Source organism: Leucoraja erinacea, unplaced genomic scaffold (assembly GCF_028641065.1).
Source record: "Leucoraja erinacea ecotype New England unplaced genomic scaffold, Leri_hhj_1 Leri_82S, whole genome shotgun sequence".
Taxonomy (NCBI): domain Eukaryota; kingdom Metazoa; phylum Chordata; class Chondrichthyes; order Rajiformes; family Rajidae; genus Leucoraja; species Leucoraja erinaceus.
In genome coordinates, this window is record NW_026576762.1 from 254,041 (window position 1) to 267,329 (window position 13,289).

Sequence of the window (13,289 nt, forward strand, 5' to 3'; positions counted from 1 at the left end):
CCACATCTAACTCCCTCTTAAATATAGCCAATGAACTGGCCTCAACTACCTTCTGTGCCAGAGAGTTCCAGGGACTCGCCACTCTCTGTGTGAAAAATGTTTTTCTCATCTCCTATACTGAAGGAGAGCCAGTGGATGGAGTGTATCTGGACTTATGGAAAGCCTTTGATAAGGTCCCACACAGGAGATTACGGGGCAAAATGTGTGCACATGGTATTGAAGGTAGGGTAGGAAGGAAGAGGAAACAATGTGTAGGAATAAACGGGTCCCTGTCAGAATGAGAGTGGAGTGCCGCAAAGCTTGGTGCTGGGGCCGCAAGTATTTACAATATATATTCATGATTTAGATGATGGAATTAAAGTAACACTGACAAATTTGCAGATGACACAAAGCTGGGTGGCTGTGTGAACTCGGATGCTCGGAGGTTGTACGGTGACTTGGACAGGTTGAGTGAGTGGGCAGATACATGGCAGATGCCGTATACTGTAGATAAATGTGAGGTTATCTACTTTGGTGGCAGGAAACAGGAGGCAGATTATTATCTCAATGGTGTGTAAGAAAGAACTGCAGTTGCTGGTAAAATCGAAGGTCGACACAAAATGCTGGAATAACCTAGTGGGTGAGGCAGCAGCTATGGACAGAAGGAATGGGCGACGTTTTGGTTCATGATCCTTCTTATCTCAATGGTGTCTGATTAGGGAATAGGGAAGTGCATCGAGACCAGGGTGCACCAGTCAGTTAAAGTAAAAATGCAGGTACAGCCGGCAGTGAAGAAAGCTAATGGTATGTTGTCCGTCACAACGAGAGGCTTTGAGGATGGGAGTAAAGAGGTCCCTCTGCAGTTGTACAGGGCCCTGGCGAGACCACATCTGGAGTATTGTGAGCAGTTTTGGTCTCCTAATTTGAGGAAAGACATCCTTGCTATTGAGGGGGTGCAGCAAAGGTTCACGAGGTAAATCCCTGGGATGGCGGGACTGTCGTATGAGGAAAGCTTGGAAAGACTGGGTTTGTCTTTACTAGAGTTTAGAAGGATGAGAGGGGATCTGATAGAGACATAACATTCTAAAAGGACTGGACAAGCTAGATGCAGGAAAAATGTTCCCAATATTGGGAGAGTCCAGAACCAGGGGCCACAGTCTAAGAATAAAGGGGAAGCCATCTAAAACTGAGATGAGAACAAACTTTTTCACCCGGAGAGTTGTGAATTTGTGGACTTTTCCGCCATAGATTCCCTTTTCAGAATGGCAGGCAGTGGCGAGTGAAGTGCAGTATAATATAGATAAATGTGAGACTATCCACGTTGGCAGCAAAAACAGGGGGCAGATTATTATCTCAATGGATATTACCAGTTAGGTAAGGGGGAGGTGCAGCGAGACCTGGGCATCCTTGTACACCGGTCACTGAAAGTTGGCGTGCAGGTACAGCAGGCAGTGAAGAAAGCTAATGGAATATTGGCCTTCGTAACAAGAGGATTTCCGTATAGGAGTAAAGAGGTTCTTCTGCAGTTGTTTCGGGCTCTGGTGAGACCACATCTGAAGTATTGTGTGCAGTTTTGGTCTCCTAATTTGAGGAAGGACATCCTTGTGATTGAAGCAGTGCAGCGTAGGTTTACGTGATTGATCCCTGGGATGGCGGGACTGTCATATGAGGAAAGATTAAAAAGACCAGGCTTGTATTCACTGGAGGTTAGAAGTATGAGGGGGGTTCTTATATACAATTATAAAAGGACTGGGCAAGCTAGATGCACAAAATATGTTCCCAATGTTGGACGAGTCCAGAACCAGGGGCCACAGTCTAAGAATAAAGGGGAGGTAATTTAAGACTGAGGTGAGAAAAACGTTTCCACCCAGAGAGTTGTGAATTTATGGAATTCCCTGCCACAGAGGGCAGTGGAGGCCAAGTCAATGGATGGATTTAAGAGATAGTTAGATAGAGCTCTAGGGGCAAGTGGAGCCAAAGGATATGGGGAGAAGGCAGGCACGGGTTACTGATTGTGGATGTTCAGCCATGATTGCAATGAATGGCGGTGCTGGCTCGAAGGGTTGAATGATCTCCTCCTGCAACTATATATGTCACAAACAGCAGCAGTCCCATCACAGATCCCTGCAGAACCTCACTGATCACAGACCTCCAGCCTGAATATTGTCCTTCCACCACAACCCCCTGTCTTCTATCAGTAAGCCACTCTCAATCCACATGAGAATGGATTGAGACTGGGGGGGATTAAAGGAGATGTCAGTGTGGAAACAGGCCCTTCGGCCCAACATGGCCACACCAGCTAACATGTCCCAGCTACACGTCCCACCTGCCTGCTTTTGGCCCATTTCCCTCTAAACCTATCCTATCCATATACCTGTCTAACTGCTTCTTAAACGATAGTCCCTGCTTCAACTGTCTCCTCTGGCAGCTCGTTCCATAAATCCCCCACCCTAGGTGTGAGAAAGTTACTCCTCAGATTCCTATTAAATCTTTACCCTTCATCTTAAGCCTGTTCCCCTATTCTGGTCCTCGGTTCCCCCATTCTGAGCACGAGAATCTGTGCATCTACCCAATCTGTCCCTCTTGTGATTCTACAAGATCACCCCTCAGCCTCCTGCGCTCCAAGGAGTAAAGTTCAAGCTTGCCCCACCTCTCTCTGTATCGCACGCCCTCAAATCCTGGTAACATCCTTGTAAATCTTCTCTGCACTATTTCAGCTTATTTCTCTGGAATGCAGGAGGTTGAGGGGAGACTTGATAGAAATATATAAAACTATGAGAGGCTTACAATGAGAACCTTCTTTCAAGGGTAGATATGTCCAACATTCGAGGGCATCATTTTCAGGTGAGATTGGAACGGTTTAATGGAGATGTGCGGGACAAGGTATTTAACAGAGAGTAGTGGGGGTCTGGAACGTTCTGCCAGGGGTGGAGGTGGAGGCAGATATGATAGAGGCTATTAGACACATGGAAGTGCAGGGAGTAGAGAGATATAGATCATGTACAGGCGAGTAGATGAGTTGTGATTAACTTGGCATCATCTCCGGCACAAACATTGCGGGCCGAAGGACTCATCCTGTGCCACTCTAGTTCAATCTTCTCCCACTTTCACATCCACTCTCGAGACACTAGGACAAATAAACTAGAAAGTCTCGAGACAACAGAGGACAAATAAACTAGAAACTTGCACAGCATTGCGATGTGGAAAAGAAACCGAAGGAAGCTCACAGTGAAAATGTGCAAACTCCACACAGACAGCACCTGAGGTCAGGACCAAACTGATGTTTCTGGCGCCATGAGGCAGCGACTCTACCAACTTGCACTGTCCCGACATCACAGTCTGCACAGGATTTGTGGGCCGCATGGCCTGTTGCTGTGCTATACTGTTCTATATTTATCTTTGAGCAGACCTACCTTTGCCCACCATACCCTGTTTTTAATGAGCATAATAAAGGCTTTGGGATTGTCTTAATCTCGACTCACCAAACACAGTTCATGGCCTCTTTTGGCCTTTCTAATGATTCACAAATTATTTTCTCGTGGCTTTGTTTCTGATTTAATCTTTCTGAACCTTGCATGTGCTTCCTTGTTCTTTTTTATCACATTTTCAAACACTTCTATGTTCTATGGTTCCCTTCCTTTGGCCGACTACAAATTTTTTCCTTGCCCCAAAATCCAAACATATCCCTGATCACTGCCCCCATAATGCTCTTCCACTGAAAGACCAGTCACCTGGTCAGGCATGTTTCCCAACACAAGCTCCAGTATGTTCCCTTCTCGGGTTGGACTATCCACATAGTATTTGAAGAATCCATCCTGGGTAACCTCATCTGCCCCGTCTAAACCTTTGTACTTAGCAAGTCCAAGTCAATATTGTTAAAGTTGTTTGGTATCTTCGGTAATCGGTGTACATATCTGTTCCTCAATCTCACACTTGCTATTGGGGGCGATTACAGTGCTTGCTCCATTCATATATCTGAGCTCCACACAACTCCTCCACCTCTTTTGCCTCCCCATCAATCACGTCTGAAACATTGCAACCTCCAGTAGTGTCCCTACTGTAACCACAATCACGTAATGACCACAGAAAATGAGTCCCAAGCACTGATCCGGGCTCTGTTCATCTACTTTTCCTACGAGTTTCGGTGGTCTAGGTTAGGCCTAAGGAGCCGGGAATAATCTCCGCGGGAATGGGTTACGCCTAGTTTAGGCCCTGGTAGTTTGGGTTAGGCCTGGGTTAGGCCATGTCAGGGGGCATAGAGCCTGCACCAACCTAGCTCAATGAACAAATCATTCCAAGGCTGACAACTCTCACGCATTGGGCGTGAGAATCACGCATTTGGCCAAATGCTCACACTCTCAAGCTGATCACAAATTTCACACGCTCTGTCGAGAGGAATTCTGTGATCAACGACAATTTCAAAATTGTATCAAGTGCATGGGCTGCGGGTTGGAGATCCAGGGCTGAGGGAGGGATGAAAGCAGAGGCAGCGGTGGGGACAGATGCTGACAGGGAGCCGGGGATGGCGAGGGTTTGCCGGGCTGGCGAGTCACTCGCTGCAGCTCTGGCCATGGAGCAGCCTCAGTGCAAGAGTCCCGGGCCATCAGAGGCATCTGCTCTGCTGCCGTTAGTCTCTGTGCCGAATTCGCCCTGGACCCATGGATCAGGCTGCATTTCTGGAGAGAAGGAATGGCTGACATTTCTGGTCGTAATTATAAGGGTCTCGACCCGAAACCTTTAGAAGGGTCTCGACACGAAACGTCACCCATTCCTTCTCTCCAGAGTTGCTCCAGCATTTTGTATCTCTCTTCGGTTTAAACCAGCAGTTCCTTCTCACACAATGAGACCCCACAAGACAACGTTGAGGCTGGTACCGCTCGGGTGGGGGAGGGACGGAGAGAGAGGGGATGTTAAAGAAATCAATATTCATATTCAATTAGGGAATAGTTGATATCTGTCTTTAAATTGATATTTTGTTCATCTTTAAATATAAGTTTTGGATTCATGTATTGTGGGAACAAACCAGCAAAGGCAAGATGGTAAATATAAACTACAAATTAACTTCAGAAAATGAAACTTGTAGAGATGAACTTTGCCCTTCACTTTACAAAGAATAATCTCAGGGATCATGCAGTAAAGGCCATTCAAATACTCTGCAACCTTGGGATAATATTGTTCATGTTCAAATCCAATAGGTAAGTCTTGATTATAATTAGTTCAAAGATATAGCGTGGAAACAGGCCCTTCGGCCCCTCGAGTCCGTGCCGACCATCGATCACCCGTTCACACCGGTTCTATGTTATCCCACTTTCCCATCCACTCCCTACACACTAGGGGGCAATTAACCTACACACCCGCACGTCTTTGGGATGTGGGAGGAAACCCACGCGGTCACAGGGAGAACGTGCAAACTCCACACAGACAGCACCCGAGACCAGGATCGAACCCGGGTCTAGGCGTTGTGGGGCATTAATTGTAATACTTGGGCCTCCGCTGATATGCCGGGATGATTACCCAATATTACCGATTATTAAACCATTGTATTATTGATTATTTATGTTGCGCCCGTTCTCCTTTATCTGTACATTGTGAGCGGCTTGCTTGCATCGACCGGACAGCACGCAACAAAAGCTTTTCCCTGTACCTCGCCACAGGTGGCAATAGTAAACCAAATCAATCTACATGTATCCGTAACATCCCTTGATCTGCGCTAACCCACGCACTTATGGGCCTTTCCCACTGAGGCGACTATTGAGGCGACTGTCAGGGACTAGTTTTACTAGCATTCACCTACGACACCTCGCGACAACCTACGACAAGTTCCGACAACAAAAATTGTTGCCTCTGTCGCTTGTAGTCATCCAAAAGATCGCCTAAGTGGGACAGGCCTTCAGACTGCAACTCGGTGCATCCTGGAGGACAAACAGTGGCTGCTGGAAGTAGGCACCAAGCACTGGGTAGAAATGGTGGAAGATAGTGGCCTTCAAATGGGGGTGGTTGGAGAAAGCATCCTGCTTGCCTGATAGATTTTCACTTACTGTAACTGCAGGGAAAATGTTCCCAATGTTGGGGGAGTTCAGAACCAGGGGTCAGTTTAAGAATAAAGGGTAGGCCAGTTAGGACTGAGATGAGGACAATCTTTCTTCACCCAGAGAGTTGTGAATCTGTGGAATTCTCTGCCACACAAGGCAGTGGAAGCCAATTCACTGGATGTTTTCAAGAGAGTTACATTTAGCTCTTGGGGCTCGTGAAATCAACAGATATGGGGAAAAAACAGGAGTCACTGATTTTAAATGAACAGCCATGATCATATTGAATTGCAGTGCTGGCTCGAAGGGCCGAATGGCCTATTCCTGCACCTATTTTCTATGTTTCTATGCTTGAGTATATGGCAATAAAACTTGACCACTTGATTTTGAAGCATTTGTGCATGGTGAAGGTATAATGTCAAGTCAAGTCAAGTCTATTTGTCACATACACATACGAGATGCGCAGTGCAATGAAAAGTGGCAATGCTCGCGGACTTTGTGCAAAAAGCCAAACAAACAAACAACCAAACAAACTACAAACAGAATGTAACAGAATCACGTATTCTTTTTCATATTAAATATTGTGGGCGGAAGGAAAAAGGGAAAAAAACAGCAATTTAAAAAAAAAGCAGTAGAGTGGTACAGTAAGGATAGTCCCTTGTGAGATAGGAGTTTACAGTCTTAATGGCCTCTGGGAAGAAACTCCTTCTCAACCTCTGCGTTCTCACAGCATGGCAACGGCTAATGTAGTCATAGAGTGAAAACAAGCCCTTCGGCCCAACTTGCCCACACCCGCCAACATGTCCCAGCTACATTACCTGCTTTTGGTCCATATCCCTCTAAACCTGTCCTATCCATGTATCAGTCTAACTGTTTCTTAAATGTTGGGATAGTCTCTGCCTCAACTACCTCCTCCGGCAGCTTGTTTCATACACCCACCACCTTTTGTGTGGAAAAAGTTACCCCTTAAAAGGTTACCTCTTCAAAATACTTTAAACAAAAAAAACATACTTCTACAATGCATTAAAACATGATTTTAATACATCAAATTTCAAAAAGGCCCTACAATGAGAGGGGGGGGAGGGCACCCCTCTACCACACCCCCCTCCCACTCGGGTGCCACACTCCCTCGCCGGATGCCCCTAAGGCGAGTGATCAGTGATCGCTCAGCCCCCCCACTTACAAAAACGCTCCGTGGCCCCTGGTTCAGACGGAGAGCACTGCCAGATGTGAGCAGGGTACTGAGGCCAGTTGTCCGTGATGTCTGGATCCCAATGCTCAGCGCTTCGTGTTTCGGAGTTGGCTAATATTATTGATTAGTAATTAGTAATTGATATGATTAAAGTATTGCAAAAATTCCAATTGGGAGAAAACTTTATCGCATGGATAAAACTATTATATAACAAACCTACGGCTAGAATATTAACTAATAATATCTTATCCTCGAAATTTGAACTATCAAGGGGCAATAGACAAGGATGCTCATTATCACCGCTGTTATTTGCTTTGGTAATTGAACCCCTTGCTGAAAAAATAAGAACACATCCGGATATTTATGGTTATAATACAAAATACTCAAAGAATAAAATATCCCTATATGCCGATGATGTACTACTGTACATCACAAAACCACAAATTAGTATACCAAACATACTAAACTTAATTGAGGACTTTGGATCCTTTTCAGGATATAGAATAAATTGGAACAAAAGTGAAATTATGTCGATAAAACCAAAAGACTCAACACAGCTTCGGAAATTTCCCTTTAAAATAGCTACAGAAAAATTCAAATATTTGGGAATTGAAATTACTAGAAATTACCAGGATATGTTTAAAGCCAATTATAATCCCTTACTCAAGAAATTGAATAATCTGATTAAATTCTGGAAAACACTTCCGATGTCCTTAATAGGCAGAATAAATGCTATTAAAATGGTTTTCTTACCACAAATTCTATACCTATTTCAATCAATACCTATATACCTCCCAAAAAAGTTTTTCAAAAAATTGGACTCAGACATTACAAATTTTATATGGGATTATAAATCCCATAGAATACAAATAGCACACCTTAATAAACGAAAAGAGCTGGGGGGTCTAGCGCTCCCTAATTTTATGTATTATAACTGGGCAGTAAATATTAAAAATATGATTCACCTGCTGGACAATTCTACACAGCAGGCGGACTGGATGGTAATGGAAAAAGGGGACTGCTCCCCGAGTAATATAGGAGCGACCATCCTCTCACCAACAAATTTGAATAATAAAAATTATAATAAAAATCCAATTATACATAACACAATAAGAGCATGGAAACAAATAAAAAACAGACTTTAAAATTAAGAAACCTATCTCTTTTAATACCAATAGTCAATAATCCATCGTTTAAACCATCAATCATAGACAAATCATTTATACAATGGGAAAGAATGGGAAGTAATTAGTAATTGTAATTAGTTGACAAAACCTTAATTTATTAATCCGGAATATCCAGGGGGATGAGATAAGTGTAATATTAAAATGACATGCAAGGTGTCAGGCTGTCTGTAACTACATACAGCCCCAATAACCAATTATTTCCTTCAGTTAAATATTGGGAAGGTAGCACTATTGTCATTTGCCACTCAACTATTATGTTTGTTTACCTCACTGACTATTTCTCAACCCCCCCCACCCAAATTCCTATAACAGATTGAATAGAAATGTTCCCAATATCGTTGTTTTATTAATTGAACAAGTAGATGAACATCCTCATACAGTGTAATTGGATGGAAACGGATTCAGATGTGAAGTTTAAGAGCTTGTTGAAAGAAGGGGCATATTTTAAAGGAGTGACAGAGATACTTGCAGCGGAATGTGTGAGGAGGTTGTTATTTGTCTCTAGTTTTAGCTTGAACCAGGTCATCGGAAGATTCAAAGTTTAATATAGTAACTGTGCTGATACTGACTGCAACCAACCACGTAATGAATTTCATCCATTTTGGAGGTTTTATTTTTCTGATGCAATTAAAACTTCACTTGGATTTCAATCACTTCAATGTAAAAATAATTGGGAATGGGGAGCATTGGAATAAAAATTTGCCCTCGGTACATATTAACTGTAATATAATAATGTATGCATGTTGGTAGGTGCAATCAAATCAAAGATCTATTTATCATCGTTGTGTTATGAATACCACAGAAAATATTATGTTCTCTTAAGATAACATTTAATAGAATAATATTGCTTAAATATATAGTTATAGGACTTTGCATTTCGGAAAAGTCCCAGCTGAGAGGAAGACAGCAAAATACTGAAAATATTGGGGGTGAAAATGACTTGAGGACAGTTTGTTAGGAAAATGAAGGAAATGGTAACAGAATACTTATACAGCTGAGTGAGTATAATGTTATGGATATGAAATTTTGTTCAACCAATTGATGACTTCTTTGACAAAGTAACTAGCATGTTAGATAACAAGGAAGCCAATGGATGCAGCAAGTTTTGTTATGCAAAATTTGGTCCGTGAAGTGCCGCATAAACGATTACCACATTAGATAAGCACCTGTGGACTTGAACATGATAGGTTAAGTCCAGGGGGTCAGACATTGGGCTTTATGTGTGGGCCAGATATATTGTCAGTGCAGAGGGGCTAGGAGCAAGGCCAAGTGTGCATCCAGAGTCAAGGTCTGGAATAGTACTAGGTGTGCAGTCAAAGCTGGGACAATGGGGGTGTTCAGCACTGGGAACCTAAGCAGGTAAGCAGTTATGATCAGGGTAGAATAGGGGGCCAGCTGTAAAGCTGGACTTGGGGTCAGGAATGAGAGCAGGTATGCAATGGAGTCAGGGTCAGGAGTAGTACCAGATGTGCAGTTAGCCAACATGAGCCAAATGTTTGATTATAATCTGATTTCCATACATCAATATACTAAGATCATTCATGTACTGCACCTGTTAATTAGAGCCTGGCTCTACTGTGGAATGTAATTAGGAATGTAATTTAGCCTAACTTTATTCATAGCTAATCCAATTTAAAGCATAAATATTGCATTCAAGTGTTAGTTAAAAGTCACTAAAGAATGCACCAGAATTCACAATTTCAAGCTGAAAACTACAAAAGCTCCGTAACAATGGCATAGCGACCGAGGTGGGTTGCGGGAGGGGGGTGTCCCGCACCCCACCTTGGTCGCCATGCTCCCTCAGGCTTGGTCTCTCACAATTTCTCGTTCCCAACTCTCACCCAATCTTGGCGGCCCTGGCGAAAAGCTGCCGCGACGCGTATTCTGATCCTCTTCATAAACCTGGGAGGCCTGACAGAAGGCAGACAAGAGATGGTAAGAAGTGGTAAAGAGAGATCAGTCCCTTCCCTCTCTCCCTCCCTTCTCCTCTCCCCTCCTCCCTCATCACCCCTACTTCCCTCTTCTCTCTCACTACAGCTACCCCCCTTTCCCTCCCCTCCCTCAACATTTCTCCCACTCACTCTCTCTCCCTATCACCCCGCTCTTTCACTCTCCTTCCTTTCTGTCCCACCTCCACACCTCTCACACATTGTCCCATTTCTCTCCCTTCTTTTTCCTCATTCCCTTGTCCACAGTTCTGTCCCCTCTCCCTCCTGCTCTCTCGTACCCCCCCCCCCCCTCCCATCCGTGCTGATATCCCCAATGTTGTCCCCCTACCTTCCCCTCCCCCATGCTGCTGTACAATACAGCTGGTAATCCCGTCACTCACCATGGTGGTCCTCAGTTTCTGCAGCTCCAGTAAGGAAGTGGTCACGTAAGCGGAGAGAGAAACGGCGTCATCCACTCCCCCCTGGGAGAGAGTGAACAGGTCATCATTTACAGTCCCCGCCGCTCCTAGGAGACGCTCCCCAGTTCCCGGCGTTCCCTCACATCTGCCCACCAGCTCCTTCCTCACACCTCCCCCCGCCTCCTCCACTGCCCTTGCCTCACCTCCCCTGCCCTCCTTTCCGTCCCCCCCTCCCCTCATGCCACCACACCTCCACTCTCTGCCACTAACTCCACCCCCTCCCCTTCCCCTCCTCCCGACCAGATACTCACCTTGAGGTCTCTGTGGAAGAGCTGCCCTACACTGGCGAAGCAGCCAGTGGGAAGGCGGTGGGTGATGAGGAAGGCGGCAGCCTCATGCAGCACCGCCTCGTCAATGAAGATGTAGGGCCGGGCTTGGAGGAAGGAGCGCAGCACGAAGGCTGTCAGCCTGGGGGAGAGAGGCAGATGGAGGAGAGGCAGGGGAGAGGGGGGGGGTAGAGGTAGGGGGGATGGAGAGGGGGGGGGGGACGAGAGGCAGATGGGCGAGGGGGAGGGAGAGAGGGGGAGGTAGAGAGAGGGGGAGGTAGAGAGAGGGGGAGGTAGAGAGGGGGGAGGTAGAGAGGGGGAGGAAGAGAGGGGGGCAGAGAGAGGGGGTTAGGAGAGAGGGGGGGAGGGGAGAGGGGGGGGGGGAAGGGGAAGAGGGGGGGGAGGGGGAAGAGAAACAGGGGAGGAAGAGAGGAGGAGGAGAGAGAGGGGGGGAGAGAGGGGAGGGGAAGAGAGGGGGGGGGGAGAGAGGGGGGGGAAGAGAGGGGGGGGGGAGAGAGGGGGGGAAGAGAGGGGGGGAAGAGAGGGGGGGGGAGAGAGAGGGGGGAGAGAGGGGGGAGAGGGGGGAGGGGAAGAGAGGGGGGAGAGAGAGGGGGGGAGAGAGGGGGGAGAGAGGGGGGAAAAGAGAGGGGGGGAAGATGGGGGGTGAGAGGTGAAGGGGGGCGAAGATAGGCAGATGGGAGAGAAGGGTGGGTGAGGCAGATGGAGCCAACGGGAGAGAGGGGGGGGGGAGGATTCGGACAATACGGGGAGGGGGGAGGGGGCAGAGGAGGGAGCTGGAGGATTGATTGGGTGATGGCAGGAAAGAGAGTGCAGGGGCAGAGAGGGCAGGGGAAAGGGAGATGGAGGAGATAATGGGAAGACAGTGTGGAGAGAGGGAGGAGAGGGATAGGGAAATGGAAAGAGTGGGGGAGGTGCAGGATAGAGAGAGGAGCAGGGGAGAGAGGAGGAGGGGGGAGGTTGCAGGAGTGGGGAGGGAGAGAGGCCGAGGGAGAGAGGATGTGGGAGAGAGGACGGGGAGAGAGGAGGCGGAGAGAGAGAGGGGATGGGGGTGGGGATTGGGGTGGAGACGGGATAGGGTCAGGCTGTGGTTGGGACGGGGCTGGAAGCTGCCCTCCCCTCACCATGTGTTGCCCTCGGGGTCGCTGGTTCCGAAGGCGCTGAAGGATCCGTCTTTGTGCTTGTAGTTGAGTTGTCGCTGGTAACCTGGGAGGGGGGGGGGGGGGGTCAGTGGGGGGGCTATCGCGGCAATGTCCACGGGGGGGCGGGTGGTCACACATGCACTCAGGGTCACGCACACACAGGTGGGCCTCAGTCTCTGCAGGGAGGTCACACAAGGAGTTCCACACGGGGTCACACAGGCACACGCACGCACACGGGGTCACGCAGGCACACGGCGTCACGCACACACACACGGTCTCGCAAACGCACACACACAAACGCACACACACGACACTCACACAAACGCACACACACACGACTCACAAAAACGCACTCACAAACGCACACAGACTCACACAAACGCACACACACACTCACACAAACGCACACTCACACACACACTCACTCACACAAACACACAGACACTCACATAAACGCACGCACACAAACACTCACATAAACGCACACTCACACAAATGCACACACACACATAGGCACTCACACAAACACAGACACACACACAAACGCACACACACACACACAAATGCACAATCACACAATCGCACACATACGCAGACACTCACACATACAGACACTCACACATACAGACACAAACATGCAGATACTGACACATAGACATACACAGATGCACACATACATACAAATGCAAACACAGGCAACGTACAGAAACACAGACACAGATAAATACACAGACACGCAAACACGCCTCGCACACTAACACGCCTACACAACACGTAGACACAAACACGGAGATACAAACACATACAGTCAAACATAGACACACAGACGTACACATTCATGCATGGACAAAGAGCCACATACGCAGACAAAACACCCCTATCCCCCCCTCCCCCATTCATACACCTCCCTCGTGCCCCCAACCATTTCCCTCATCCCACTCCCCACTGCCCTCTTCCCGTCTATCATAACCCACCCCAGCCCCCTGCCGGACACTACCCTCCCTTCCCTGCTCTCCTTCGCTCTCCCCCTAATCCCATCTGCACCCTCTGTTCCCATGACCCCCTCACA

The 13,289-nt window shown here is 47.2% G+C and overlaps 1 protein-coding gene across 1 annotated transcript in view; it reads right to left on the reverse strand.

Annotated features, from left to right (window-relative positions):
* LOC129694860 (murinoglobulin-2-like) overlaps nucleotides 1-13,289 on the reverse strand; it is a 138,737-nt gene that overhangs the window by 45,361 nt on the left and 80,087 nt on the right. Inside the window, exons 25-28 of the mRNA XM_055631616.1 lie at nucleotides 12,203-12,284; nucleotides 11,046-11,202; nucleotides 10,717-10,797; nucleotides 10,229-10,298 (exon numbers count right to left, since the gene is read on the reverse strand). Of these exons, the coding sequence (XP_055487591.1) occupies nucleotides 10,229-10,298; nucleotides 10,717-10,797; nucleotides 11,046-11,202; nucleotides 12,203-12,284 (390 nt within the window). The remainder of the gene's footprint in view (nucleotides 1-10,228; nucleotides 10,299-10,716; nucleotides 10,798-11,045; nucleotides 11,203-12,202; nucleotides 12,285-13,289) is intronic.